This window comes from Moschus berezovskii, chromosome 17 (genome assembly GCF_049115385.1).
Source record: "Moschus berezovskii isolate FMDL1 chromosome 17, NW_MosBer_1.0, whole genome shotgun sequence".
Classification (NCBI taxonomy): domain Eukaryota; kingdom Metazoa; phylum Chordata; class Mammalia; order Artiodactyla; family Moschidae; genus Moschus; species Moschus berezovskii.
In genome coordinates, this window is record NC_142476.1 from 24,616,470 (window position 1) to 24,644,311 (window position 27,842).

Sequence of the window (27,842 nt, forward strand, 5' to 3'; positions counted from 1 at the left end):
CATTCTAAATGTGGTCATCAGATGAATATTGTTAATTGCATTATTAAAATATGTCTTCATTTTTTTGGTCTGATTTGTTAGTAACTGAAAGCTGTTAAAATTTCTGATTATTGCTCCATTTGCTGCTTTAGCCTGGGCTTTCCAGGTGGCACTAGTGGTAAAGAACCTGCCTGCCAACGCAGGAGACATAAGAGATGTGGATTCGATCTCTGGATCAGGAGATCCGCTGGAGGAGGCAACACACTCCAGTATTCTTGCCTGGAGAATCCCAAGGACAGAGGAGACTGGTGGACTACCGCCCAAGGTTGCAAAAAGTTAGACACGACTGAAGTGACTTAGCACGCATGCATTACACATTTGCAGGCCATTTTATTAAGCATATAGAAATTTAAAATTATATATATATTTCTAATGAATTGATCCTTTTACCACAATTTAGAGGTCTTCTCCATCTTCAATAATTCTGTCACAAAGTCTAATTTTGATTTGATAGCACCAAAGCTACATACATTTTCTTTTGCTATTTGCCCATCTTTTTCATCCTTTAAAAAATCCAGCCTATACCAGATTTTCAAAAAAACAGAATCAATGTTTTTAACTGGGTTTAGCCTATTCATAGTTACTTTCACTATTATTTGACTCATTTTATCTAATTTTGTCCCTCCCCCACCCCTAATTTCTTTCCTGTTAGTACTGAGTTTTTGTCTTCCTATTTCATATTTTAAAATTTTTCTTTGGAACTGTTCATTTCATGTCTATTATTTTAACAGTTATAAATTTTACGATACATGTTTAACATAATTTCAAAGTTAAATAGTATCTTAACCCATTTTCTGAATAATAAAACACTTCAGAACACTTTAATTCTAATCACTCCCCTCTTATCTTATGTTATTATTCAGCTTTTCAATTATATCCTATTTTAAAAGTCCACATTAATATTGCATAAAATGTTTTTATTTAATTACAATTTTGCTTCTTATAAACACTTCTTTCATTACAACTGTTTTATACAAAAAACACTTTTGATTTATGTTTTTCATTTATTTGCTTACTAGTTTTTCAATTTCAGACTGTCCTTTTGAAATCATTTTCCTTCTTGAAGATCATCCTTTTGCAACTTCTTTAAGAAGTTCCACAGATGGTAAAATCTGTTTTTTATTTGAATGTAGCTTTATTTCAGTTTTGCCTCATACAAATTCTAAGTTGATAATTTTTTTTCTCAGGTGCAGCCACTATTCTACCATCTTTGGAGTCCCTGTTGCTATCGAGAAGCCTTCTAAAGTTCTGTCTTGCCTTCACTGATGATCTTTTCCTCACTTTGACTGCTTTAAGAATCTTTTGTTTGGTATCTCACAGTTATAATACATTGAGTTTAGGCTTAGATTTCATCTATATATGCTTGGGATATATTGTGCTCCCTGAATTTATGAATTTGTGTTTTCCCAACAAACGTGGAAAATTCTATTACTTATTCAAATATTGCCACTTCATCCTCTCTATTCTCTCCTGCTGGTACTTCTAATCTTCATAATTCCATATCTCTTACCTTCTCAATATTTTCTAGCATCTTCTTTCTCCTTGCTGCATACTGGGTAATTTCTATCTAGCTTCCAGTTTATTTATTGACTATTCAGCTGAGTTAATATCATATTCAACGTGTCTTTTTTTTTTTTAATTGTAAGTAATGTATTTCTTATCTAGCAGTTTCATTTCTTTTTCAGATCTGCCTGTAGTTCCATCCTTCATGTGTGTTGATGATGAGACCTGGGAAAAGTGAGTCCAGAGTTTATTTCTATGGGTTCTTCCTCATGATATTAATAGCCAGTTTCCACTTGGACCTGGTGATCTCCAGTAACGAAATAGCATTGTTTTATCTTAATCTATGGGAATCTTGGGCCTAGATCTTGTTTCTACCAGGAACTATAGGGTACTGCAAACTGAGGCCTACTTCAGCTGTCCTGGACGGGGCATCTCAGATTCGGATTTATCTCCTTGTTTCTGGTCTGAGGAGAATGGCATATGGCAATGCTGCAACTGGTATTTGTCATCCAGGCAACTACTGCCAAACTTAGGCCTAACGGACTTGTCACAATTTACAGATCAAAATGTATTCATTTTGTCAGGAAACAGAGGTATGGTTCTTAGAGATTTCCCCTACCTTCTTTGAGTCTATTAAGGGATTCAAAGGAGATTTTATTCAAGATCCAGTTGTTCTGCAGTACCTAAAGTACTTCTGGAAGCAAAACTCTTATTTAATATATGAATACTAACCTGATATACCTGAGATAACCTGAGAAAGCTCAAGATTTATGATGATCCTTGCTCATGCAAAGAGGTATGAAGAGGTTTCCTACCTCTCAATCAGAACTCAATCAGTATTTTGGAACTGAGTGTACAAAGTACGAACTTATCCAATAAGCTGTTGCCCCATCTTGTAGAAATTTCTCTTATTATTCTATTACTAAGATACTTAGACAGCCCTGACTATTCAAATTTTCAACGTCCTGATCAATATGTAGTTCAGGTCAACAGAACTAAAATCTATGAAAATAAACCATTATTCCGAACATTTTAAAAAACAGACAATAACGATTTGTTATATGCAACTTACATCTAGATGCATAACTTTATTCTTGGAAGCCTGAGCCACCTATAGTTTATAGAAGCAAGGCTAAACAAGGCAGCTGGTGATTTCATTTTAGTCAGAAACATATCTAACAGGAATCTGGCAGCAGATCTGGCTGCTGCTGTCTTAAATGCAGATGGCTTGTTTGTATCTTCATGATTCATGATTGTTGGTCACTGTTCTCTGGATGATCGGGAAGCTCTCTGCGCCTCAACCTAATCACTGAAGTAGAGAAAGGAGACACCCGCAGCAAGGGCTGCAACTGCAAATGCTGCAATCACACCTAAAAGTGAGACAAACACAAAACAAATGGAAGTGGAATGAGCAAAAGAAAGGTTTAACTGCTCCTAGGCTTTGAAATGCAGGTAACTGATGGGGCTAAACAACAATAACAATACACAAACACAAATACATATGCATATGTATATATATGTGTATATATACAGACATTGAAAGCCAGCAAAATTTTAGAGTAAAATATATCAACAGTTGAAAATATATTTTACAAAGGTTGGACTGGTAATCTACTTCTAACACCTTAAAATAAAAGTGTCTTTTCTTTTCATTTTTTTAGAAGTATCTTTTCTTATACACAAGCACACTCATACACATCTAAGAGACAATCAAGAGACAAACTAACACATACTTTAAAAGTCTTCTATAAACATTTATATTGACATTTCAGCCATGCCATCTCATGCAACTTAGATTAAACCAGAGACATCACAATGTCATTTATATAGCTATCAAAAACCACAGAAACTAAAATCTAAAAATTATTAAGCTTATGTTGGCAACTTTTATTTTTAATTTTTCCCCTGAGCATTTCAAGTTAAAAAACAAAAACAAAACTGACCATAGTAGTCGAGAGACACACACACACAGGTGCAAAAAATTTAGGTAATTAAGTTTACCTAGTGAGTTAAGTGACATGAAAAAAACTGAAGTTTCTGGCTTCTAACTCTCAGTCAGCCGAAAGTCTTAACTAAGCAACAGGTCACATGTTCTTTTCATCAGTAAGTCTGAAAAATGGTAAAGTGACCACTACACTTCTTGGAAACTTTAAAATTAAAGTACATTAGAATTTTCAGATTTGAATTTGACTCTTTTCATAGAATATCTATCAAAATCTTTCATAATAGCAATCCTGGGAACACCAATTTGGAAAACATTGGCGCTACTATACTTGTTGATCCCTAAACCTCAACATAATTTTCTTCTAAAAACACCAAAACATTTAATAGGAAGTGTCATTTTTGAGAGCACTTGGGACAATGCTTTATAAATCTTTCCACCACTTTACACAGTACTCAATAAATACTAGCTTAATCTAGCTCTTTTAAGAAAACAAAATGAAAATAATTTTAAAGTGACAAAAAAACGCAAATCCAAAATATCATCTTTTCAATGTTATAGAATACAATACCTATGTTTTGCTGAATTTTCAACACTATTGTAGTTTTAATTGGCTGTTTTGGTTGTTCATCATCTGTGTTGTCCAGTGAAGTTTCAGTATCCATAGAGGAACTTATACAGGCTGCAAGAAGATAATAATAATAAATACTAAGTAAGATGGGAATAATTACCATTAAAAAATAACCTTTAAAGAACACTATAAAAACACACAATGGACTCCATTTTCCTTCAACTTGACTTTTTAAAAAATTTACTTTTTTCAACTTGACTTTAAAATAACAATTTGCTCTTTATTAAGTATAGGTGAACTAAATTTCATGGACTATATGTCAGACTGATACACTTTTTAAAATACTTTATATACTTTCATAACTGACTGATATCAAAGAACCACAGAGCTAGTTCTGAATGATGTCCACAAATTATAATCTGATTACCATATGATAGTAGAGATAAACTGATACTAAAAATCAAACTACACAGACAGGGTAACCTTCTCTCTTAACTAGGATTAATTTATAATATACTTATTGATGGTTCTGGCAATTAATCATTCTGTGCAATGAGAAGGAAATGGTAACCCACTCCAGTATTCTTGCCTGGAGAATCCCATGGACGGAGAAGCCTGGTAGGCTACAGTCCACGGGGTCGCAAAGAGTCGGACATGACTGAGCGATGGAATGGAACAGATGCAATCATATATTAATAGAAAAGCAAAGACTGGCAAACTAACCCATGGGCCAAACTACAGTCCATGGGACAGACCGTACATACCTAAAATATTTATAGAAAAAGTTAGATCACCTGAAATTTGTAATATATAAGCAAAATGTGATCATAAGTTTGACCTTAAAACAACTCAATGTTAAGCAAAGTACATACATTATCTCATTTACAGCTGAAAAATAAAATCTGGGACACTAAGTGAATATTTGAGCATCATAAGCAACAGAATGAGGAGTCAAGTACAAGTTTTCTTCCTACTTCATTATGCTAATAATAATTTGTGAGGGCTAGCCTAGCTGAAGCCACTCCAGTACTATTGCTTAGAAAATCCCATGGATGGAGGAGCCTGGTAGACTGCAGTCCATGGGGTCGCTAAGGATCGGACACGACTGAGCGACTTCACTTTCACTTTTCACTTTCACACATTGGAGAAGGAAATGGCAACCTACTCCAGTGTTCTTGCCTGGAGAATCCCAGGGACAGGGGAGCCTGGTGGGCTTCCGTCTATGGGGTCACACAGAGTCGGACACGACTGAAGTGACTTAGCAGCAGCAGCAGCAGCCTAGCTGAATTTATTTAAAACTGACTAGAAGTTTTCGAACTAAAAACATTCTTAGGGATCACACGGACGAATGGTTTTCTTTTTTAAACTAGTGCTAAAAAATCAGACAGAAAATCCCAGTATGTAAAATAAATGAGAGCAGAATTACTCTGGTTGAAGCATGGGTGGATCCCGGAGCCATTCTCCCTCTTTTGCTTCAAGAAGTGATATCAGGATGCTGTTCTAGAGAAAGCAATTGCAGTTGATCCTTAAACACAGGTCTGAACTGCATGGATCCATTTAATTATACTTTTTTTTTTTCACTAAATATATATGATCCATGGTCAGTTGAATCCATGGATGCAGTACTGCCCATGCTTGCTAAGTTGCTTCAGACATGTCTGACTCTTTGTGACCTCATGAACTGTAGCCCACCAGGTTCCTCTGTCCATGGGATTCTCCAGATAACAACACTGGAGTGGGTTGCCGTGCCCTTCTCCAGGGGATCTTCCCAACCTAGGTATCAAACCGACATCTCTTAAGTCTGCCTGCTCTGGCAAGCAGGTTCTTTACCATTAGCGCCACCTGGGAAGCCCATGGTACCACCCATACAGTCAATCTATATGCAATTTTTGACTGTGGGAGGGTCAGTGCCCTTAAATCCCCATGTTGCTCAAGGATCAACTGTACTTCATATTGATCTCTTTATTAATATTTACAAAGAGAAGAGACTAGCAGAGTGAGAAACAGTAAATCCTGTTTAAATTCAAAGTAAAATATCTTATTGCTTGGGTCTGAAATATCTTTCATAGACATTTTTGTATCCCAGTATACTGTGTGCTTATATGCAGAGTACATCATGAGAAACGCTGGGCTGGAAGAAGCACAAGTTGGAATCAAGATTACCGGGAGAAATATCAATAACCCCAGATAGGCAGATGACACCACCCTTATGGCAGAAAGCGAAAAACTAAAGAGCCTTTTGATGAAAGTGAAAAGTGAGTGAAAACGTTGGCTTAAAGCTCAACATTCAGAAAACTAAGATCATGGCATCCAGTCCCATCACTTCATGGCAAATAGATGGGGAAACAGTGGAAACAGTGGCTGATTTTATTTTTCTGGGCTCCAAAATCACTGCAGATGGTGATTGCAGCCATGAAATTAAAAGACCCTTACTCCTTGGAAGGAAAGTTATGACCAACCTAGACAGCATATTAAAAAGCAGAGACATTACTTTGTCAACAAAGGTCCGTCTAGTCAAGGCTATGGTTTTTCCAGTGGTCATGTATGGATGTGAGAGTTGGATTATAAAGAAAGCTGAGTGCAGAAGAATTGATGCTTTTGAACTCTGGTGTTGGAGAAGACTCTTGAGAGTCCCTTGGACTGCAAGGAGATCCAACCAGTCCATCCTAAAGGAAATCAGTTCTGGGTGTTCATTGGAAGGACTGATGTTGAAGCTGAAACTCCAATACTTTGGCCACCTGATGTGAAGAGCTGACTCATTTGAAAAGATCCTGATGCTGGAAAAGATTGAGGGCAGGAGGAGAAGGGGACAACAGAGGATGAGATGGTTGGATGGCATCACCAACTCAATGGACATGGCTTTAGGTGTACTCCAGGAGTTGGTGATGGACAAGGAGGCCTGGCGTGCTGTGGTTCACGGGGTCGCAAAGAGTCGGGACACGGCTGAGCGACTGAACTGAACTGATTCTGTGTGCACATCCATGAGGATGTGCTTACAAGGATTACACATAAAATTATTGAAATAATTATCTATGATACCAAAATAGATTTAAAAAATTGCTTGCTTCTCATCAATTTCTCATGAAGAAATGTTTGTCATGGTGAGAAATAATCCTCAGTAGCCACACCTCATTAGAATCAAGGGCACAACCACTCTTTTCCCTCTTTGAGCATATGACCAAAGTACTTTAAAAACGAACACAAAACATTTTTCTCTTTCATTCTACTCCCATATCAGATCAGTCACAAACCCAACAAGTTTGTCTTATGAACTGTCTCCAGAATTATTCAGTCTTCTATATTTCTATAGCTCCCAGTTATCGCCGTAACACTTTACTTCTAAACTACATTAGCTCACCAGCTTAAAAGCTTCCCTAACTTCATCCATAGGTCTAAAAGTTGAGTGCAAGTACAATTTTATTTTAAAAACATACAAAATAAATAAATAAAATAAAAACATACACACACCTTTGGATTTTCTATTAGCAAATATCACTGCTTAAAGCTTTTCTTTGGACCACTGGAGGAAGTGTGAAGTGCACTTATTTCACTTACAGGCTAGAGACTTTTTTTTACTTTCTTACTTCAGTTTTTATAAAGAGCACAAAAATGGCTTTATTTTTCATGACATTACTTACACCTTTAATGCTCAAAGAAGTCAAATTCTTTGTATAAACAATTTATATCTCTTTAAAAAAGACATTCCATTGCTCTATTTTCATTTTAAAATCTGTCGTACAAAATTATATTGATTTGATACAAATTTGAGAGTTTTACTAAAGAAGAGCATTTTCCAAGAGTGAATAAATCCTTATCATAACAATTTGCGTCTGTTTTGGGTGTGGGCATGTAGAATTGTTTTTTTAATACATGTTTATTTTATTTTTTGGACGTACTGTGCAGCATGCAGAATCTTAGTTCCCTGACCAGTGACTGAACTCATGTCCCCAGCAATGGAAGCGTGAAGTCTTTCTTAACCACTGGACCACCCGGGAAGTCCCTATGAGGGCATATAAAATTTAATTAAAATCTCAGGCACTGTAGTTTTACCAACACCTTAGTGTTATCTGAACTTTAAATGCAAACAACATGTGATTCAAAAGGAAATTAGATCTTAATCGTTTCTTCAGTTCAGTGTCTGACTCTTTGCAACCCCATGAATCACAGCACACCAGGCCTCCCTGTCCATCACCAACTCCCTGAGTTCACTCAAACTCATGTCCATCGAGTCGGTGATGCCATCCAGCCATCTCATTCTCTGTTGTCCCCTTCTTCTCCCGCCCCCAATCCTTCCCAGCATCAGAGTCTTTCCCAGTGAGTCGACTCGTCGCATGAGGTGGCCAAAGTATTGGAGTTTCAGCTTTAGCATCAGTCCTTCCAATGAACACCCAGGATTGATCTCCTTTAGAACCAGGTAATTTTAACTGCAGACAAATTCAAATTATTCATGTAAGAAAGCAATCTTTCTTAAGCAACTGTCAACAGAAGAGAAAATAAGGGCATGATGAATACATGCTAAGTTGTATATATATTCAATTTCATTCCGAGCTGCTGACAGGTAGGACTATTTAGAAGAAAGTTAAAATGAAACATTAGAACTTAAACTTTTAGCTCTCGTCTTTCATCTTCCAGATCCCTAACTCCTAAGTTAATGATGTTTCATTAGTCAGTGATTTAGCCATGAAAATACATCTTCAGATTACTTGTTTTCCTTTATTATCAATGTTTAACCAAACAAAAAAATTAATTTCACCTCTGATACCAAGACAGAATTAGCAAAGATGGCTTCCACCAGATTTTAAAGGTGTGTCTCTAAATTTTTAGCTGCTACTGTGAATAAAGTACATATGAATTATTAAGTTAATATCTACTAGGAGATGACTAATACATTTAAGAAATTTTAAAGCCAGTTATTCCTCACCTTAAGTGAGTCATTTTGACAAACAAATTGTTCTTCATCCCTTAAGTTATTTTAAAATACTTACTTGGCAAAATATGTATTTTAAACATAGCAACTACTTGGCAACTATATTACAGAATAGAAATAATTAAATAAGCAAATAACATCAAATACTTAGAGACTAAAGCCAGATACTTTTACAACAAGTTTAACAAATATAAATGTACAGTCACTGATTTCAATCTCTAAATTTGAACATTTGAGCTCTACTTTTCATGATTTTCCATGGAAACCCTAATTTCAAATAATTAGGAAAATATATTCACACTATATAGCATTAATCTCAAACTTTAATATTCAGTTCAGTTCAGTTCAGTTCAGTCGCTCAGTCGTGTCCAACTCTTTGCGACCCCATGAATCACAGCACGCCAGGCCTCCCTGTCCATCACCAACTCCCGGAGTTCACTCAAACTCATGTCCATCGAGTCAGTGTTGCCATCCAGCCATCTCATTCTCTGTCGTCCCCATCTCCTCCCACCCCCAATCCCTCCTAACAGCAGACTCTTTTCCAGTGAGTCAACTCGTCGCATGAGGTGGCCAAAGCATTGGAGTTTCATTGACTTTAATTATAATTCAGAAGGTACATTATTTAAACATTTTATAATAATTCTAGTGAGTATTACCTTACATTTATATATCTCTTTCTCTTCAGAATATATTCTCCATAACAATTTTAGTAAATTCTAATACCAACCCCAAGAGAACCTAGGATTCAAAGCGGACTTGTTTAAGGTTACACAGCTGTAAGTGTGCTTCACGATTGCCGGGGAAATATCAATAACCTCAGATACACAGAAGACACCAACTTTACGGAAGAAAGTGAAGAACTAAAGAGCCTCTTGATGAAAGTGGAAGAGGAAAGTGAAAAAGTTGGCTTAAAACTCAACACTCAAAAAATGAAGATCACGGCACCCGGTCCCATCACTTCTTGGCAAACAGATGGGGAAACAATGGAAACAGTGAGAGACTTTATTTTGGGGGGCTCCAAAATCACTGCAGATGGTGACTGCAGCCATGAAATTAAAAGACACTTGCTCCTTGGAAGAAAAGCTATGACCAACCTAAACAGCATATTAAAAAGCAGAGACATTACTTTGCCAACTAGTGAAAGCTATGGTTTTTCCAGTATGGATGTGAGAGTTGGACTATAAAGAAAGCTGAGCACCAAAGAATTGATGCTTTTGAACTGTGGTGCTGGAGAAGACTCTTGAGAGTCCCTGGGACTGCAAGGAGATCCAACCAGTCAATCCTAAAGGAAATCAGTCCTGAATATTCATTGGAAGGACTGATGCCGAAGCTGAAACTCCAACACTTTGGCCACTTGATGTGAAGAGCTGACTCATTTGAAAAGACCCTCATGCTGGGAAAGATTGAAGGCAGGAGGAGAAGGGGACAACAGAGGATGAGATGGTTGTATGGCATCACATACTCGATGAACATGAATTTGAGCAAACTCCAGGAGTTGGTGATGGACAGGGAAGCCTGGCTTGTTGCAGTCCATGGGGTTGCAGAGAGTCGGACATGACTGAGCGACTGAACTGAACTGAAGCTGTAACTGGCAGACCTGGACTCTGATGTGCAACTGGTACAATTACACATCCAATATTTTTGAATAAAGGAATGAATGAGTAAATGCAAAAGTGAAGATAATTCTAAACTAAAAGAATATTTATGTAAAAGCACTTAATTTTTCTATTAAAATGTTTATGTTTTTACCCTATTCCATAATTTGGAATGTATTTTGCTTCTAAATAACTAAATAACTAATTCCTTCTAATTCAACAAATACCTGATAAAGCAAAAATAATACACAAGTCTTATTTTTGGTGACAATATATCTGATCCAAGTGTTTAACTCCTAGAAAGCTTAGAGTTACCTTTACTGTATTCATCCTTCAAAATGAACTCAAGAGTCACCTGCTCTGAAGCTTTCTCTGAATCACTTATAGGGATAGTTCCTATGCTAAATGTTCTGATAATTTCCTATTCATTCTCCTATTATAGAACTAACCACTAGTTAAAGCAAAACATAAAAGTAATAATAATAAAGAATGAAAAAAACAAAAGAATTTACTAAAACCTGAAAACACTAATGTCAAACCTTTGTCACCATAGATTACAGGTTACTGCTCACCTGTCATCAAAGTATTTTTTCTGACTGAATTATTACAACCAAATCACTGGAGATCCTAAAGTCCTGTCAGTAATCTTGATGTTCTTGAGTTCTTCGTTACTCTTAGGACCTTACTACATGCCCTGTATAATTAATAAAGCATACAATTCTATTTCCAAGTTAGATTATAGGCTTCTTGAGGACAGGAATCTGACCTTTGATTTGTCACCTATAACACTGCCTTGAACAGAGCAAATGCCTAATAAATATCTAATAAATAGACATACTAAATGCTATAAAACAAAATTAACATTTATGGGGCAACAATTAAGTGTTAAATGTTGTCACGTTTAATGTTCTCAGTTCAGTTCAGTTCAGTCACTCAGTCGTGTCCAACTCTTTGTGACCCCATGAATCACAGCACGCCAGGCCTCCCTGTCCATCACCAACTCCTGGAGTTCACTCAAACTCATGTCCATCGAGTCGGTGATGCCATCCAGCCATCTCATTCTCTGTCATCCCCATCTCCTCCCACCCCCAATCCCTCCTAGCATCAGTCTTTAATGTTCTACATCCCTTAAAACATTCTAAACTATTGAGCCACAGAGCTATGCTATTACATCCTTTAAAAATCATCATGTTCAGTGTAGCACACTACACAAACTTTACAAACCTTCTATCTAGCTAGGCATATGCTTACAATTTTTTAAGCATACAGTAAGTATGAAAAAAGACGTGCTACAGTTTTCAAAATTGACCTATTCAGTCTATGTTATTCAGTTAGTAACAGATATTTATGAATACCTATCATGCTTTAGGTAAGGAACTCAGAGCAACACTTACTCTCAAGAATCTCAGTCTTATGTAAAAGATTAACATCGTTAAACATGCAATTGATACTCATCAATAATTATAAGAATGGAAAATAATGCAAAGAAGCAGCACAAAACTATAATTAAACATAATGGAGTAATCCGGGCAGTTTGAGTTATTATGTGAGCATGTAAAAGTATTTACACAGGTTAAAAAAATGCTGTTTAGCTCCTTGAACACAGGATCAGTATCTTATTGATCTTTGGATTCCAAACTGTAGGACTGACAAATCAACAATCTGTTCAGTCAACAAATATTTACTGAGGACCTATGTTATCTTAAAGCTAGATTCTTAGTAAAGTGCTAAACATGAAAGCAGTGAAAGGTGGTAAAGAAAAATGAGGTCTAGAAACTGTAATAATAAGAACAGTTAAAGACATTTGGGAGTATCTGGCTTTGAGATATTTAGAAAATGACAACTGCCCTCAGTTTAAACTTAAAGCAAGACCTCAATAAAGAAGCAGGACAGCTGACATTTGAACAACATGGGTTTGAAATGCACAGGTCCACTTACATGCAGATTATTTTCAATAAATACATACTATAGTACAAGGCAATCCATGGTTGGTTGAATCTGTGAACTCAGAAGTAACTTAAGTTATTAATATCAGAGGCGACCAAGAACAAAGGCAAACAAAAATCTCTGCCCTCATGAGTCTAAGATCGGTTGGCAGAAATAGTGTAATCGCTCATCTAGAAAAACATATTTCACAAAGTAGAAAACTTTTCTACCAATCTGCCTCAAAATCTATGATTCAGAGAATATGCTATAGCTATACCTTTAAAAATATTAGCATTCAGGGGACTGAAGCACACCTGCAGCTTTAACATCTGGTACTCAGCAATTTAGTTTTTGTTTTGCTTTAAAACAAACTTACTGTTCCACATGATTAATATAAGCCTGGAGCTGTTGAAAAAAACAAGTCTGGTGATCTCCAACTAGTCTGAGGCTTTATGGACAGATTAGAAATTCATCAACTAAACACTTACTTTATTCACAACAGAAACAACAAGACTCAATCACCCAACTCTTGTGGAGGGTGGAAATTAGTCAAGTAACAGAAGAATGATATGAAATTTATACTATGATATCAGAGATTTCAAGACTGATAAAAAATGGCTACATACTACACATTTATGGATATCTTCCGTTCCATTCCGTCGCTCAGTCGTGTCCGACTCTATGCGACCCCGTGGACCGTAGCCTACCAGGCTTCTCCGTCCATGGGATTCTCCAGGCAAGAATACTGGAGTGGGTTACCGTTTCCTTCTCCAAGGGATCTTCCCGACCCAGGGATCGAACCCGGGTCTCCCACATTGGAGGCAGACGCTTTAACCTCTGAGCCACCAGGGAAGTAATACTTTTATCACATATTTTTTAAAATGTTTCAGGAAGACTGTATATACTTATACATTTATTTACAGACATGTTTTCATATTCTGCTCTCACTAGAAACAAAAACAAAGCAAGCAGAGCAAAACAAAACAAAAGACTTTTAAATGTGAAAGTGATGGTTAAAGACAGAGAATGTGTTACACAATTACTCAGTATGGCAAATCTATACTCTGTAAAAATAATCTTGATCTAAATTTTGGACCTGCCCATTTTAGCTTGGCATCCCAATTATATGGAGGGGACAGGAAAATAACAGCAAATAGTCTGAAGACGTTTAAAAAAAAATTTGTGACCTGATGCTTAAACCAAATAATTAGTTAAGATAGTGGATTCTGAAAAAACTTCACTTAGAATAAAAGAAATCCCTTAAAGCTATACATTTGTACCTATTTAAGACTGAACATTTCTACTTATTTAAGACTAGGCTTGAAAAAAAATCTAATGTATCTTAAATTCTGATACAATTTTCCAAAAAAACACTGATGCTTACATACTATGTAGAAATTAAACAGACACATTTTTAAATGACTCAAAAATATCAAATAGGACTAGCTTGAAAGAAATCTACTTAAACTAGCTTAAACTAGATGTCCCATACGTAACCTTAGCCATAGTCTAATCTGGTTCTTAAATAACCTCATATAATTACCTGTGTTTATTTCTTCTGCAATTTCCAAATCTTCTATTTGAATCATACGATCTAACATCTCTAAAAAATGGTCTCTTATTTCTTCAGCTGACTCATCACCAAATTTATAATCACATAACATTACAGTGGATCCCGGAATGGGGACAAAAACTCGGTGAGGGAGAATGTGGAACTCTTTTTCAGAATCTAAAAGGAGAAGAAACAATATTTAGATGGGTTTGTCACTGGTATCAGTGATAAATATAAGTATATGAAAGTATATGTCGAAAGAAATAAAACTTAAAAGGTCTTTTCTTTTTCTAACTGTTCTTATATGAAATTCTTACTGAATTCTTTAACTCAATATTTAAGACTTCTGCAAGGGACCTAAATGATACTCCCATAAAATATCAACTCACCACTGCCTTCAATCCAAGGATGTTGTTGATTATATATCTTTATGTTATTCACAATTCTATGAAAAAATACTCAGGAAACAATTTTGTCCCTGGTCTCAGAACTTATTTTCTCGTTTAACCTTATAAATACTGAAATTTCTAAACAATTTTTCCCTTCTTCATGCAAGTTTAGAGACAAACTAGTGGCTCACTTACATTAAATGTATAGATCATGACAGCGTTCATTTCCATACTAATCTCACCACTGACTTCATCTTACATGATGCAGCTCCCCAATCAAGCATGTATAGGATATCAAGATATACACATTTTCTGTACTAATCTCACCACAAACTCCATTTTGCTTTCATTTTCCCTTTGCCTCATTCTCATAATTAACACTTATTTTGTCTTGTTTACTTGCAATGCCTTTTTGTGAACAGCTTTAAATCATTTTTAGACAAAATAATATGGACGTCAGTAAATAACAAGCATTTCATTCTTTCAATAATCACATTTCCCTCAATTTCTAACATAGTAACTGATCCACATAAACACAGAATCACTGTTTGGCACAACACCATGACTGATGAAGTATCAGCAAAGATACGAGATTTTGTGTGAAGAATGACTTTCAGCAATGGATATGCGATTTAAAAAGCTTCCAATATTCAGATCAAGTAGAAAACCAGGACTAACTTTAACATTAACTTACATTTCATTGTTAAGAAACAAGTGTTAGCTTTGTAACAGATGACATTGAAGAATGCCTTAAATGTCACAGAAAAGCCATGGCTTAAATTAGGTGTTCCTGCCCGATTCTGCTTAATATATTGCTTTAACATGAGAATTGGGCCAGTTTTACTGTGACCAGACTGCCTCCTAGCTGTAAAATTACATTACTGCAATTTGCACTGTAGTATGTAAACCATCCACACATAACGTTAGGACTATTATTTTGGGCCATAGTTTCTTTTTGAGGGGAGGGAGGCATAATTTCTTGAAACAGGCTAAGTACAAAACTTTCAAAGGTGGTGCTAATGTATATGTTTGCATGTAAAATTTTAAAACTATTTAAAATTGCATTAATTCTAGGTTTGACTGAAAAAGAGACAAATATGTTTACTTATAAAATCAAATGTTAAAGATTTGGTTGCAATAAATTTAAACAACTTATTAAAAAAGAAAAATATAATTTTTAAATTAAAGTTAGATTAACCATTTATTACCCAAATAAGACCAAATTTTCTAGCTCATCTGAGGTTTAAAATGGGAGGGGAGATCTTTTTAAAACAGCACACCTTAAAAAGTACTTAAAAAAAGAATCCTTTAGGCATATTCCCATAGCAGAGTATTTAGTTCAAAATTATTTAAATAAGTTCAAAACAGATAAAAACATTTACAGTTAAGTCAATATGATAAGAATTGAGCTTTTGCTGATTAAGTAAAGAATCCTAAGTCATACTGGAGTATTACAGAAGATTCTACAGAACAGGTGATATCTAAGCTGACTCTTAATGTATGAAGAAATGAGAAGTTAAGAGTGTAACCATGACTACAGGCAAAAAGGAAATACAAACGTTCTGAGAGGACAGGTAGGATAGATGGATGTGGAGGGAAGGATGGAAGAAGGTAAGAGATTTCATAATCGACGACCTCGGTTTTCACGAGTGTATCATCTACTGAGAAAGCAGGCAGGACTGAATGTAGGCTGACAGAGAATAATGAAGGTCTGGGATACTTCTTAAGGGAAAGAGAAGAGGAAGACCACAATAAGTAAAGGGACCCAGTGGAGTCCTTTGGTTTTTAACTGTCATTTAAATATTAAGTTCTTTCGTCTGGATAGCCAGAATTTAAAAATTATGTTTACGTTAAAGATTACAAATGTAATGTTAATATGCTCTTTGCAGATTTCCTTATGCATGCAAAAAATATTCCAGTTTAATTTCATAGTATATAGTCTAGATTTTACCATATTACAAATCTATAAGATCTTACCAGTATATAAGAAAGATAAGCTAAGTAAAATGAGAACTAAACCTAAGATCTAAAATGTAGTGTATATATATTAAACTATAAAATTCACATGTTGTGTTATTATACTTGCAATATATTTTTTACCTTGATATCCTAAGATATACTGACATGTTACTGGAATAATTATCCTGTTACTACAGTTCAAAAATGTTTATTTACATTTGGTTTCTTTTTAAAATATAATATATAAACAATTGCTATTAGAAAGAGTTAACTTCACTGATTGGACATCAGCAAAAGTTTCAAAATACTAACTCACCAGAGCAGTATCTATGAAGCATTTGTAATGGAAGGGAATTTTTAACTAATATGTGTGATACAGTAGATCTCTGACATTAATGGTGGATACATCCCCATGTCCCAGAAAATTCTAAAATTCATAGTTCAGTTGTAACATATAGTGTTACTCAGAAAGTAAAGTAATGCTTAACATCATGAGAATTAGCACACACATGAAGTCAAGCAGCAAAAACAAAGCCACAGAAATGCTAGACTAACTGGGTGGCTAAGTGACCAGGTTATACATACTTTCCAAAATAAAACTCTCAATCCAATAGCTCCATGTAAAATTCAAAATCATGTCTCAGGAAAATGATATATTATTAGTGAATGGAACTTCAGTTATTTGCGAAGTACATGAAGGATATATGTTAAATCTGGAAATTCCAGGTATTATCATACTGGGAATACAAAAAAATTATAAGCAGTCCACCAAACCTGATACACTGGCTTTTAAAACTAAAAGAAGTTATTTATACACAGGACCTATTTTTTTTTCCAAAAAAATAAACACATTCCCTTAAAAAACTAATATGTATGTTTCAACTATGTACATATTCAACTGTGAACTGCAAATCCACTCACACCTGAATATAGAAAGGCAGATAAATGTGTAGCTTCAAAAGCATACTTAATATGATAACCTTCCTTTTGAGTAAAAATAAAAGATTTCTAATACAAATTAGTCAAAAAGTATAAATTATTCATGTTTCTCAAAAGATGGAATTATATAAGGTTAAGACATCATGACCAGCCTTTTTTAAATCTAATGAGGTCTGTAGAGTAACACAGATGAAAAGTATATAAACTAGTACACACACCAAAAAAAACTGAAAAGAATATGATCAACTGCATATATACCTATTAAAGACCTATTATATATAATGATGAACACTAATACATTAATGTTTTGATCATGAGTAAGTTCTTAAAAAAACTTCACAGGTATTCATAAAAAGTAATGGTTTTAAAATGTAATACAGTTTATCCATTCTGGCAAAAATTCACAAAGAATTTTTTTTTTAATCCTCCCTGAAATTATTAAATGTTGACAGATTTGCTATTACAAGGTATTCAAAACTTTCTTTAGGTGGCAACTGAAATTTTTCATTATATAAGAAAAGTAAATGATGACGTTATTTTAATAGATATATGCAGTTAAAAAGGTGATCTTGACATCCTAGTATATAGATTGAACACATGCAAAAAAGGTACTTAATTTTATACTCATAACTTTTTTTTCTGGAATTTCATTCAAAAGCAGATCCTCAAATAGTATTTCACAACGATCAGCAACTGTATTCAATATATCTCTTTTCATGGCCTATGGAAAAACAAAGAAAACCACAATGAGAAATAAGATCTATTACTTTAAATTCACATTATTTTATCATTAACCCCTCTCCCACATAACTGACTAGAGAATTCCATGGACAGAGGAGCCTGGCGGGCTATAGTCCATGGAGTCACAGAGTTGGACACGACTGAAGCGACTGAACATACACACATGTATAAACATGTCCACTAAAATAACTAGTACATCATTTCATTTTTTAACGTCCATTTATTTAACACGCTTATCATGTTTAACAGCAAATTTACCTAAACTTCATCTATACAGTAAATTTAAACCAAATAAAAATCAATGAAATTTTGCATCTGAACGATAATGCTAGTACTCCAAATTAGAAAATGTATAACCATGACAAAAGTGCCAGTCATCATTTTTAAAATTTCTAAATTATATAGATTATAGAACACCACCTAATAATTCTTCCTAGGAGCACTTTTCTTGCTATTAAAAAGCTCAATTTCCCTCAGAAGAAATGATTTCAAATGTACTGATTGTACAGTATTAATTGTGGAACACTTAACAAACCTGTATAATCATCACTTTATAAAGGATATTCTATATTTGAAAAACAGACATTCTACATATGAAAATCTTGGATGAATCATTTGGTATAGCTGGACTGCCCAACAGATTGGACTTTTGTTAGTTAAAATCAAATTAATTATGAAATTTGAGACTGAAAACAGATAAAATTTTAGGATTTTTTTAATAATTATGTTAACACGCTTCTCTCATATACCAGTTATTCCTTTTGTACCTGCACAGCATCTTTAACCTTGGGCTTATTACTATGAATATAAGCTCTGCATTTCACAGCACCCTTAAGGTTTACGGAGCCGCTGCAGATCTGGACCATGGCTGTGGATCTGTGGTCTGAATTCAGAAGCTGAAAGACAAAAATCTGTTTAAGTTCTAACAGCCAATGATTACTAACTATATGAAACATTTCAACATTATATAAGTCATTTCATGAAGCAAGAAAAGATTTTTAACTGAACCAGGTGTCTTGAAAATATTCTTCAAAATTTTTAGAAGGCCTTTGTATTTCTCCTTATAAATTGGATGTTATTTTCTGAGTATTTTGAACATACTCTGAAATTATATATACTATATCTAAATTTTTCTTACTAACATAACTATCTATAATACCCATATTCTTTCAATATGTTCATTAAACATATATTATTTGAAGATAACTCAGATAAGTACTATTAGGAAGAAAAGATGTTAAAAGAAAACATGATCTAGTAACAGAAGGTATGTAATTCAAGATCTGGAAAAAAAAATAACTGAAATACAGAGCAGGATGTGATAAATACAGTAAAATTACAAGCAACATATAAACACCCATTTGTTTATACTTTTAACTCATAACTTTCATAAATCAAAAGCAATGTCACAGACTCCGCAGGTCAACTATGTTTGTCACCAGAAAACGATATCAGTGATCATCACTTTCATCTCATCAGTTCAGGTAAGTTCAGTTCAATTGCTCAGTCATGTCCAACTCTTTGCAACCCCATGAATTGCAGCTCGCCAGGCTTCCCTGTCCATCACCAACTCCTGGAGTCTACCCAAACCCATGTCCATCGAGTCAGTGATGATGCCATCCAGCCATCTCATCCTCTGTCATCCCCTTCTCCTCCTGCCCCCAATCCTTCCCAGGATCAGGGTCTTTTCCAGTGAGTTAACTCTTCACATGAGGTGGCCAAAGTATTGAAGTTTCAGCTTCAACATCAGTCCATCCAATGAACACCCAGGACTGATCTCCTTTAGGATGGACTGGTTGGATCTCCTTGCAGTCCAAGGGACTCTCAAGTCTTCTCCAACACCACAGTTTAAAAGCATCAATTATTCGGTGCTCAGCTTTCTTAACCGTCCAACGCTCACATCCATACACAACCACTGGAAAAAACCTAGCCTTGACTAGACAGACCTTTGTTGGCAAAGTGATGTCTCTGCTTTTTAATATGCTGTCTAGGTTGGTCATAACTTTCCTTCCAAAGAGTAAGTGTCTTTTAATTTCATGGCTTCAATCAGCATCCGCAGTGATTTTGGAGCCCAAAAAAATAAAGTCTGGCACTGTTTCCCCATTTATTTCCCATGAAGTCATGGGACCAGATGCCATGATCTTAGCTTTGTGAATGATGTTGAGCTTTAAGCCAATTTGTTCACTCTCCTCCTTCACTTTCATCAAGAGGCTTTTTAATTCCTCTTCACTTTCTGCCATAAGGGTGGTGTTGTCTGTGTATCTGAGGTTATTGATATTTCTCCCGGCAAGCTTGATTCTAGCTTGTGCTTCTTCCAGCCCAGCGTTTCTCATGATGTACTCTGCATATAAGTTAAATAAGCATGGTGACAATATACAGCCTTGACGTACTAGTTTTCCTATTTGGAACCGGTCTGTTGTTCCATGTCCAGTTCTAACTGTTGCTTCCTGACCTGCATACAAGTTTCTCAAGAGACAGGTCAGATGGTCTGGTATTTCCATCTCTTTAAGAATTTTCCACAGTTTATTGTGATCCACACAATCAAAGGCTTTGGTCATAGACCCACTCTTTTCTAATTCAAGTAATATTAGTTCATGCTTGGCTTTGAGGTTTTTCACAGACATTTTTAACCTTACAATTTCAACAATTGCCAAAACAAGGAGAGCAGTGAAACTTCAAAAGTACTACTAGAGATCTGTATAATCATACTGGAAACAAAAATCATGATTAAAAAAAAAAAAAAACAGGACACGGTACAAATATATATTCTAAGTGCACGTGAAATAAACCATTCAACAACAGACTTCCCTGGTGGTCCAGTGTTAAGAATTCGCTTGCCAATGCACGAGACACAGGTTCAGTCCCTGATCCGGGAAGAGCCGACATGCCACAGAGCAACTAAGCCCATCCGCCCCAAAGACTGAGACCAAGCTCTAGTGCCTATTTGCCATAACTACTGAGTCCACACGGTGTAACTACCGAAGACCTTGCGCCTAGAGTCTATTCTTCAACAAGAGAAGCCACCGCAGTGAGAAGCCCATGCATTGCAGGAGTAGCCCCCACCCGCCCCACTAGAGAAAGACCGCGCACAGCAATGAAGATCCAAGCGTGGCCAAAACTAAGTAAATAAATAATTTTTTAAAAAAAATCACAGTAGAGTCAATTCTGAAGAAAAAAGACAACCCATGCAACTTAACCAGTAGTAACCGACCATGTGCCAGTGACATTAATGTAATTCAGGCAAAGGCTAATTTTTTTTTAAAGAATTTAAGCCTAAAAACAGTCCAGCTCTTGGTAAAAAATCTGTCACAGGCCAAACAGTTCAGAAACTGGTCTGCTCAAAACTGTCAATCATCAAATGAACCAACAGGATGACAATGCTGATACTCTTCGGAATAAGCCTCCTATGATACTTGTAGAGATCACTGATATATCAATAAATGGAGTACAGGAGGAGTAATGAGCTCCCCTCATCCACTAAACATAACTCTACTGTAGAAGGATAATGTCCCATTTTACATATTTAATATCTAATTTACAGTACATATTATATTAACATAGTTGTAGCATATACATTATATATGTATAAATTAGAACATTGTTTTCCAAAATGGACTAGACTGTATATATAAAAGACTACACATACATATAAAAGAGACTTTTTAAAAGATAAAAGGACTTGATTTACTCCTTTTTGATAGAAATGTATTTGGGTTCTATAAATGTCAACCCATCTTGGTTTCTTTGGACTTCGGAACAAACCAGCTAGCAGACTTTGAAAATCTAACCTATTCGTTAAGTGGAGGAACTTCTGTGATGCTGATATTATATATTGGTAAAGGAAAGATCCCTCTGGTTATGGTAACCAAATGAAACCTTATGAAAATGGTAACATTTTGGCTACCTCTTAATGTACAGGTAGGACTTTGACAGTCTGGATAATAAAGGAAAAAATGGCACTGATAAGACAAATGACTTGGGAAATACACAGAACTTTAAAGGTATGGAAAACACACATCTAAAAAGTCAGAAAATAATGAAAAAGCATGCTGAGACCACAAAAAACCTTGAATTAGAATTTGAACTAGTACATATAGAGCAATTAAGGAATTTTACACAAGGGGAGTAACACAGTCAGTGTCTGCCCCTTATACATACCTAATACTAAATGAAAAAAAAAACTAATAAGTAAATGAACAGTGAATGAATGCAAATTGTGATTCTGAAAGGATAATCTGAGGTAATATACAGGACAGATCAGAAATATGAACGATATCACAGGATATATACAAACAAAGGTATCAGGATTCAGAGAATGAATCACTTTGGGTAAGAATAAATGGATCTAAGAGAGAGACTAACTTCCTTGTGATGAATTAGGTAAAACAATTAGGCTGTAAGGCTAATGGCAATGAGACCATAAAATAAAAGATGAGCTATGCTGTAAAGAAAGAATCAACAAAACTTGATAGAGGGTGACTGGGAGAAAAGTGGCCTCAAATACTTATTGACTACTTATTATATTAATATACAATAAATTATCTCATGATATTATCTTCTACTCTTCTCTCTATATTCCCACTCTCCGGACATTTTTAACTGCAATTTTATAACTGAAATAATTTTAACTGAATTGTTTAATAAACAAAGAGGTCATGTAAGTATAACGAGTAAAAAGCATACAGGTACAGGAATAAACTTAAAGATTACTTCTAAAACGAAAAAGGAGGAGGAAAACTAAAGAATAAAAATACTTTTAAAGTCCTGAGAAGAGAAATTGAGAAATGTTTAGTGGCATGAGTCTGACAATTTAGCAATGCTCTATTGCTAAACTCAAAGAAAGAAAAGCAGCAATGAAAGCACCCTCCTGTGGCAAATGGCTTTTAAGTCAATTTTATTAAGCTTTAAAAAAAATACAAGTCTGGGTAGCATTTCCCTGTTTCAACATTTTCAGTATAATATTGAAATGAAAGTTTTCTAAAATCATGGATGTACTTTACATGCTATCTAGCTTCGAGGATAATTTCAAGCAGGACTAAAATCAAACGTATACATACTTTTAAGAATAATTATCCAAATTTAAATTTCTGAGAAGACATGTATAAAGTAAAGTAACAATATAAAAATAGAAACCTTGCTAATATTGTGTGATTTTTACCAAATCAGAGATACAGATTTACTTCAAATTAGGTATGTAACACTCTTCGCACATCACTGCACACATCTTTTAAGTTAAGAAAATTACAACTTTGCTCACAAAACTTACCATACAAAATATTACACACACATATATATGTATATATACATACACATATGTACATTTTTTTTCCTAACTGCTAGCTACATGATGTCAAAATTTTAATAGTCTTGAGGCAATCGACTCGAATAGATTTTATTACAATAAATAACTTGGGAATAAATCCTTGGAAATAAATTTCTTTGAACGGAATGTTTTTTTACAGTCTCTTTTATATCTGAAAAATTTTTTGACTCTCTAATCACATAAAAAGATAAACAGGGCTTCCCTGGTGGCTCAGTGGGAAAGAATCTACCAGACAGTGCAGGAGACACAGGTTTGATCCCTGACCCTGGAAGATCCCATGTGCCGTGGGGCAATTAGGCCCATGGGAGCCACAAATACTGAGCCCATGTGCCGCAGCTACTGAAGCGCGTGTGCCCCAGAGCCTGTGCTCCACAGCAAGGAAAGCTATCGCAACGAGAAGCTTGTGGCACTGCAAGTAGAGAGAAGCCCCTGCTCACCACAGCTAAAGAAAAGCCCATGCAGCAACAACAGAGACCCAGCACAGCCAAAAAATAAACACTTTAAAAAAAAATGATTTCATTAAGCTTATGCTAAGAAATACTACATTTTAATTTTAGATAAGAAGTATTTGAAAATATTTACCAACTGTGTTAGCACTCTAATATCAAATGAATGATTAGCTGCTTGAGTATTTCCTCTAGAAGATTTTTTCTGAAATGACACAGAAAATACAAATTAGACTGCTGAGATTGGAGTGAAACATAAAAGATAATTTAGGAGCTATCCAACATACACTGAGAGGAGAAAAAAGTCTTACTGTTTGTTTTACGTTAGTCTTTTCTCTAGGTACATTATTTTGTGTATTCTATATTCTACACACTTAATGTATACTCTTAAAAACCATTCATCTCCTACTTTTATTCCTCTAAAGCAAGGATTCACAAACTATGCCTATGGATCAAATCCAAACTACCTCCAGTCTTTGTAAATAAAGTTTTACTGGAACACAACCAAGATTGTTCATGTATGTGTCGCCTGTGGCCACTTTTACACTACAATAGCTCTAAGAGCCTATTAGCTGTAAGAGAGAACACATGGCCTACAAAGTCTAAAATATTTACTACTCGGTTTTTTACATTAAGCTCACTGAGCCCTGCTCCAAAGGGAGAAATTTCACCAAAAATTCTTCAGACCAAAGATATTTTGGAAGACCCCCCATACAGACTCCCTATAAAATGGCCAAACTTAATATGTAAACTGTTATCAGGGCAGAACATACAACTTTAGTTTTAAGTAAGCAGATTGCAAAGTAGAAATCAGATGAAATTTAGATGACACCCTCTCCTGCAGGTTTCAAAATTCTTATGATTTAGGAAATAATCTCCTATCACTTTCTGAGATAATCATTTGCCCTCTAGTTTCAAAGACCTTAGAAATAAGTAGATAAAAATTGTTTTCATGAAGGTAAGGCCTAAATAACTCAAGATACATCATCTTTTATTTTTCCTTAAAAGCACAAATAATTTCATAAGATGATTTTCCCTTGACTCACCTGTCCTTCTAATAGGTCACAATCTTCATCTTTAACTTGCCCATTAATCAAATAAATACCATTTTCTATCTGCTTGGCCCAGCGTGCAAGTCCATTCTTAAAAGAAACACAACATGGACATCTTTCAGATATAATGCCATCTCAGTTAAACTTCCTCGAGTCTACTTTCTCCCACCTAGTACACTAAAATATTAACGATAAATATCCCTAAATTTCAATAATGTGGTGTTTAAATTGAGTATCACGAACAACAAAAAAGTATATCCCCAATTCTTAGTACCTTACCCATGTTAAATAATAGTTTTTCTAATCTTTTTCCTGAACTAACATACATATCACAGATTTAGGTGGCTTAATAACCAGTCAAATAAAATTCAGTAATTTCTGTTAAAAAAAGTAAGAAAAGAGAAAGAGCTTCAAACAAAAATATAAAACAGGATTAAAGACGAAACAATAAGCAAGCTCCATTTACCTCCTTCAACAGGAAAAAAAGAAGACAAAAAAGCTATGAACAAAAGAATGGTACAAAATTACAAAACATAACTGGAAGATGGAAAACAAAACTAAAGAGGAAGATAGTTCCCTGTACTATACGGTAAAGCCTTGTTTTTGTCCTCTATTTATAAAAATTTGCATCTGCTAATTTCAGACTTTCAATCTATATGCAATATCCTACGACAGATCATAATGGAAAAGAATGTGAAAAAGAATATATATACATGTATAACTGAATCACTTTGATGTACAAAGTGATTGTTGTTCAGTCACACAGTCATTTCTCACTCTTTGCAACCCCATGGACTGCAGCACGCCAGGCTTCCCTCTCCCATACCATCTACCAAAGTTTGCCCAAATTCAAGTCCATTGCATCAGTGATGCCACAGTAGAAATCAACAAACTGTAAATCAACTATATTTCAATAAAAATTTTTTTTAAACAACTAAAGATGAAAACAAAAAAGACCAAACAGTGTATCTTCTTACATAGTTATATTTCACAATGTACATGTGCTCAATTGCCAAGTCATGTACAACTTTGCGACCCCATGGACTGTTGCCCAACAGGCTCAGACTTTGTCCAAGGGATTTCCTAGGCAAGAATACTGGAGTGGGTTGCCATTTCCTTCTCGAAGACAATGTACATATTACATGTTAATTAACAAATATTTATGAAGCACTTATTATTATGCTAAATACAATAGTATGATGACATTGTCCCATGTCTAAATTTCTAATCTGGCTGGACTAACAAATCAGTTACCTGTAACAATATTATATTTAGAATGCAATTTCGAAACAATAAAATGAATAGCACAGACAACCAGAATAAAGGTAGATCATCTATTCAGCAATCACTAAAGAAAATTCATTTTATTCTGATACCTTTGTATTTTTCTCCAGAGTATAGCTGACAGAAGTAGTAGACAGCGGGACGTGAATATTAATATAAACTGTACACTCTAAGGAAAGCCATGAAGCTGATAGTCCATTTTGATACTTCCAATCTGCTGGTTTTGCAGAACTCTTTAGCAAAGGGGAAGAAAATGTAGAATACACGATTAAACATAAAACACACGGAGCAATAAAACATCATAAAATGTACAGCCTAGTAATTCATACAAGTTGTTATCTAACATACTTGGCCAAAGTCCTTCATCAAAGAGCAATAAGTTAGAACTAAATAAAAATAAAGCATGCATTAAAAGTTTGGTATTCTTCAACACATCCCAGGCAAACCTGGCAACTCCCTCCCTCAGTGAAAGGCTGGTTTAAAATTCTGGCAAGTCCTCTGGTCCTGTAGTTCTCATCTGCAGCTTCACCAGAGTCAATTCTGAAGCTTCTGATGTGGCATCAATAATCACTGAGCAACTATGTGAGGTGCCAGACATTTTCCCTTCTGTCCTATCCCTGCTAACAAAATACCACAGCTACTTTTTCACTCTGTTTTTTCAACACCTTAGCAAAGGATTAGTTTGGATTCCACTGAATACAGACAGTTTGTTTACTAGGCACTTGCGGCTCCCACAAGCCTAGACACTCTTACTACAAGCCTCTCAAATATAATACTGGACCCATAAACAAGGAGAGCTTAACAAAAATATTCTAACAATAAAACAAAACATAAATTTTCCTTGTTTGCAAAGAAATTAAGCATATTTCAAAATAAAAAACTATGGGTGGTTGAGGATATCAATAAGAGACAGCATTGAGAATTATTAAAATGAAAATTTGATTTTCATTTAAAAATAGTCTGCAACACAGAAAAGTCTTTATAAAGAGAATTTTTTCTTACCTTTGGATCATGAATATCATAAGTTCGACAAAATATTCTTTACTAATTAAGGATAGAAATAACCAAAAAAGTAAAAATAAAAAAGCAATTCTTAATAATAAAAAAAAGAACCCATCCAAAAATAAAAACCAAGTATATGCATCCAAATTTTTACAAAATATACCACTTCATGGTATGACACTTAAAGATAGGTATACACACACACATACATATGCATACATGTGTTTGTGCAAATATATATACTTTCATATATATAAATTCCTTTGACTATAATACTTCAGATACTTTATTTCCTACTGTTTATAAATCCTGCTCATCCCAATGAATAGAATGACAGTTCTTATAAAATTGTCCTCATATACACACCCTTTTTAACAAACAGGAGTGCTGTTCTGAATGGAGTCAAGCCTGGGAATGTTTACTGGGTCAAAGGGTCTGTACAGGAAACATTCTAGTTAAATATCAAAGGAGCTAAGAGCTCAGCTGCTGCAGCAATGACCACTTTTTTGAATTCTGTCTTTGGCAGGTCCTAATTTACTGGACCCTTACATTGCTTCACTCCCTTGGCAAAACTGCCTCATGCTTGGGAGGTACTTGCCCTGCTAACATGTAGAGGAAAGAAGCTAAGAAGGCCCTATATCTGGCTTCTAGA

General features: G+C 35.0%; 1 protein-coding gene across 2 annotated transcripts in view; it reads right to left on the reverse strand.

Annotated features, from left to right (window-relative positions):
- Positions 1-347: 347 nt before the first annotated feature.
- Positions 348-27,842, reverse strand: part of ODR4 (odr-4 GPCR localization factor homolog) — a 42,586-nt gene continuing 15,091 nt past the window's right edge. The window contains exons 5-13 of one of the 2 annotated variants that reach the window (XM_055419089.2): positions 27,191-27,227; positions 26,281-26,421; positions 24,899-24,994; positions 23,989-24,057; positions 18,851-18,979; positions 17,973-18,063; positions 14,047-14,232; positions 4,056-4,166; positions 348-2,912 (exon numbers count right to left, since the gene is read on the reverse strand). In XM_055419089.2, coding sequence (XP_055275064.2) covers positions 2,845-2,912; positions 4,056-4,166; positions 14,047-14,232; positions 17,973-18,063; positions 18,851-18,979; positions 23,989-24,057; positions 24,899-24,994; positions 26,281-26,421; positions 27,191-27,227 — 928 coding nt within the window. In that variant the 3' untranslated portion in view covers positions 348-2,844. The remainder of the gene's footprint in view (positions 2,913-4,055; positions 4,167-14,046; positions 14,233-17,972; positions 18,064-18,850; positions 18,980-23,988; positions 24,058-24,898; positions 24,995-26,280; positions 26,422-27,190; positions 27,228-27,842) is intronic. The other variant, XM_055419088.2, reaches the window with a different exon arrangement.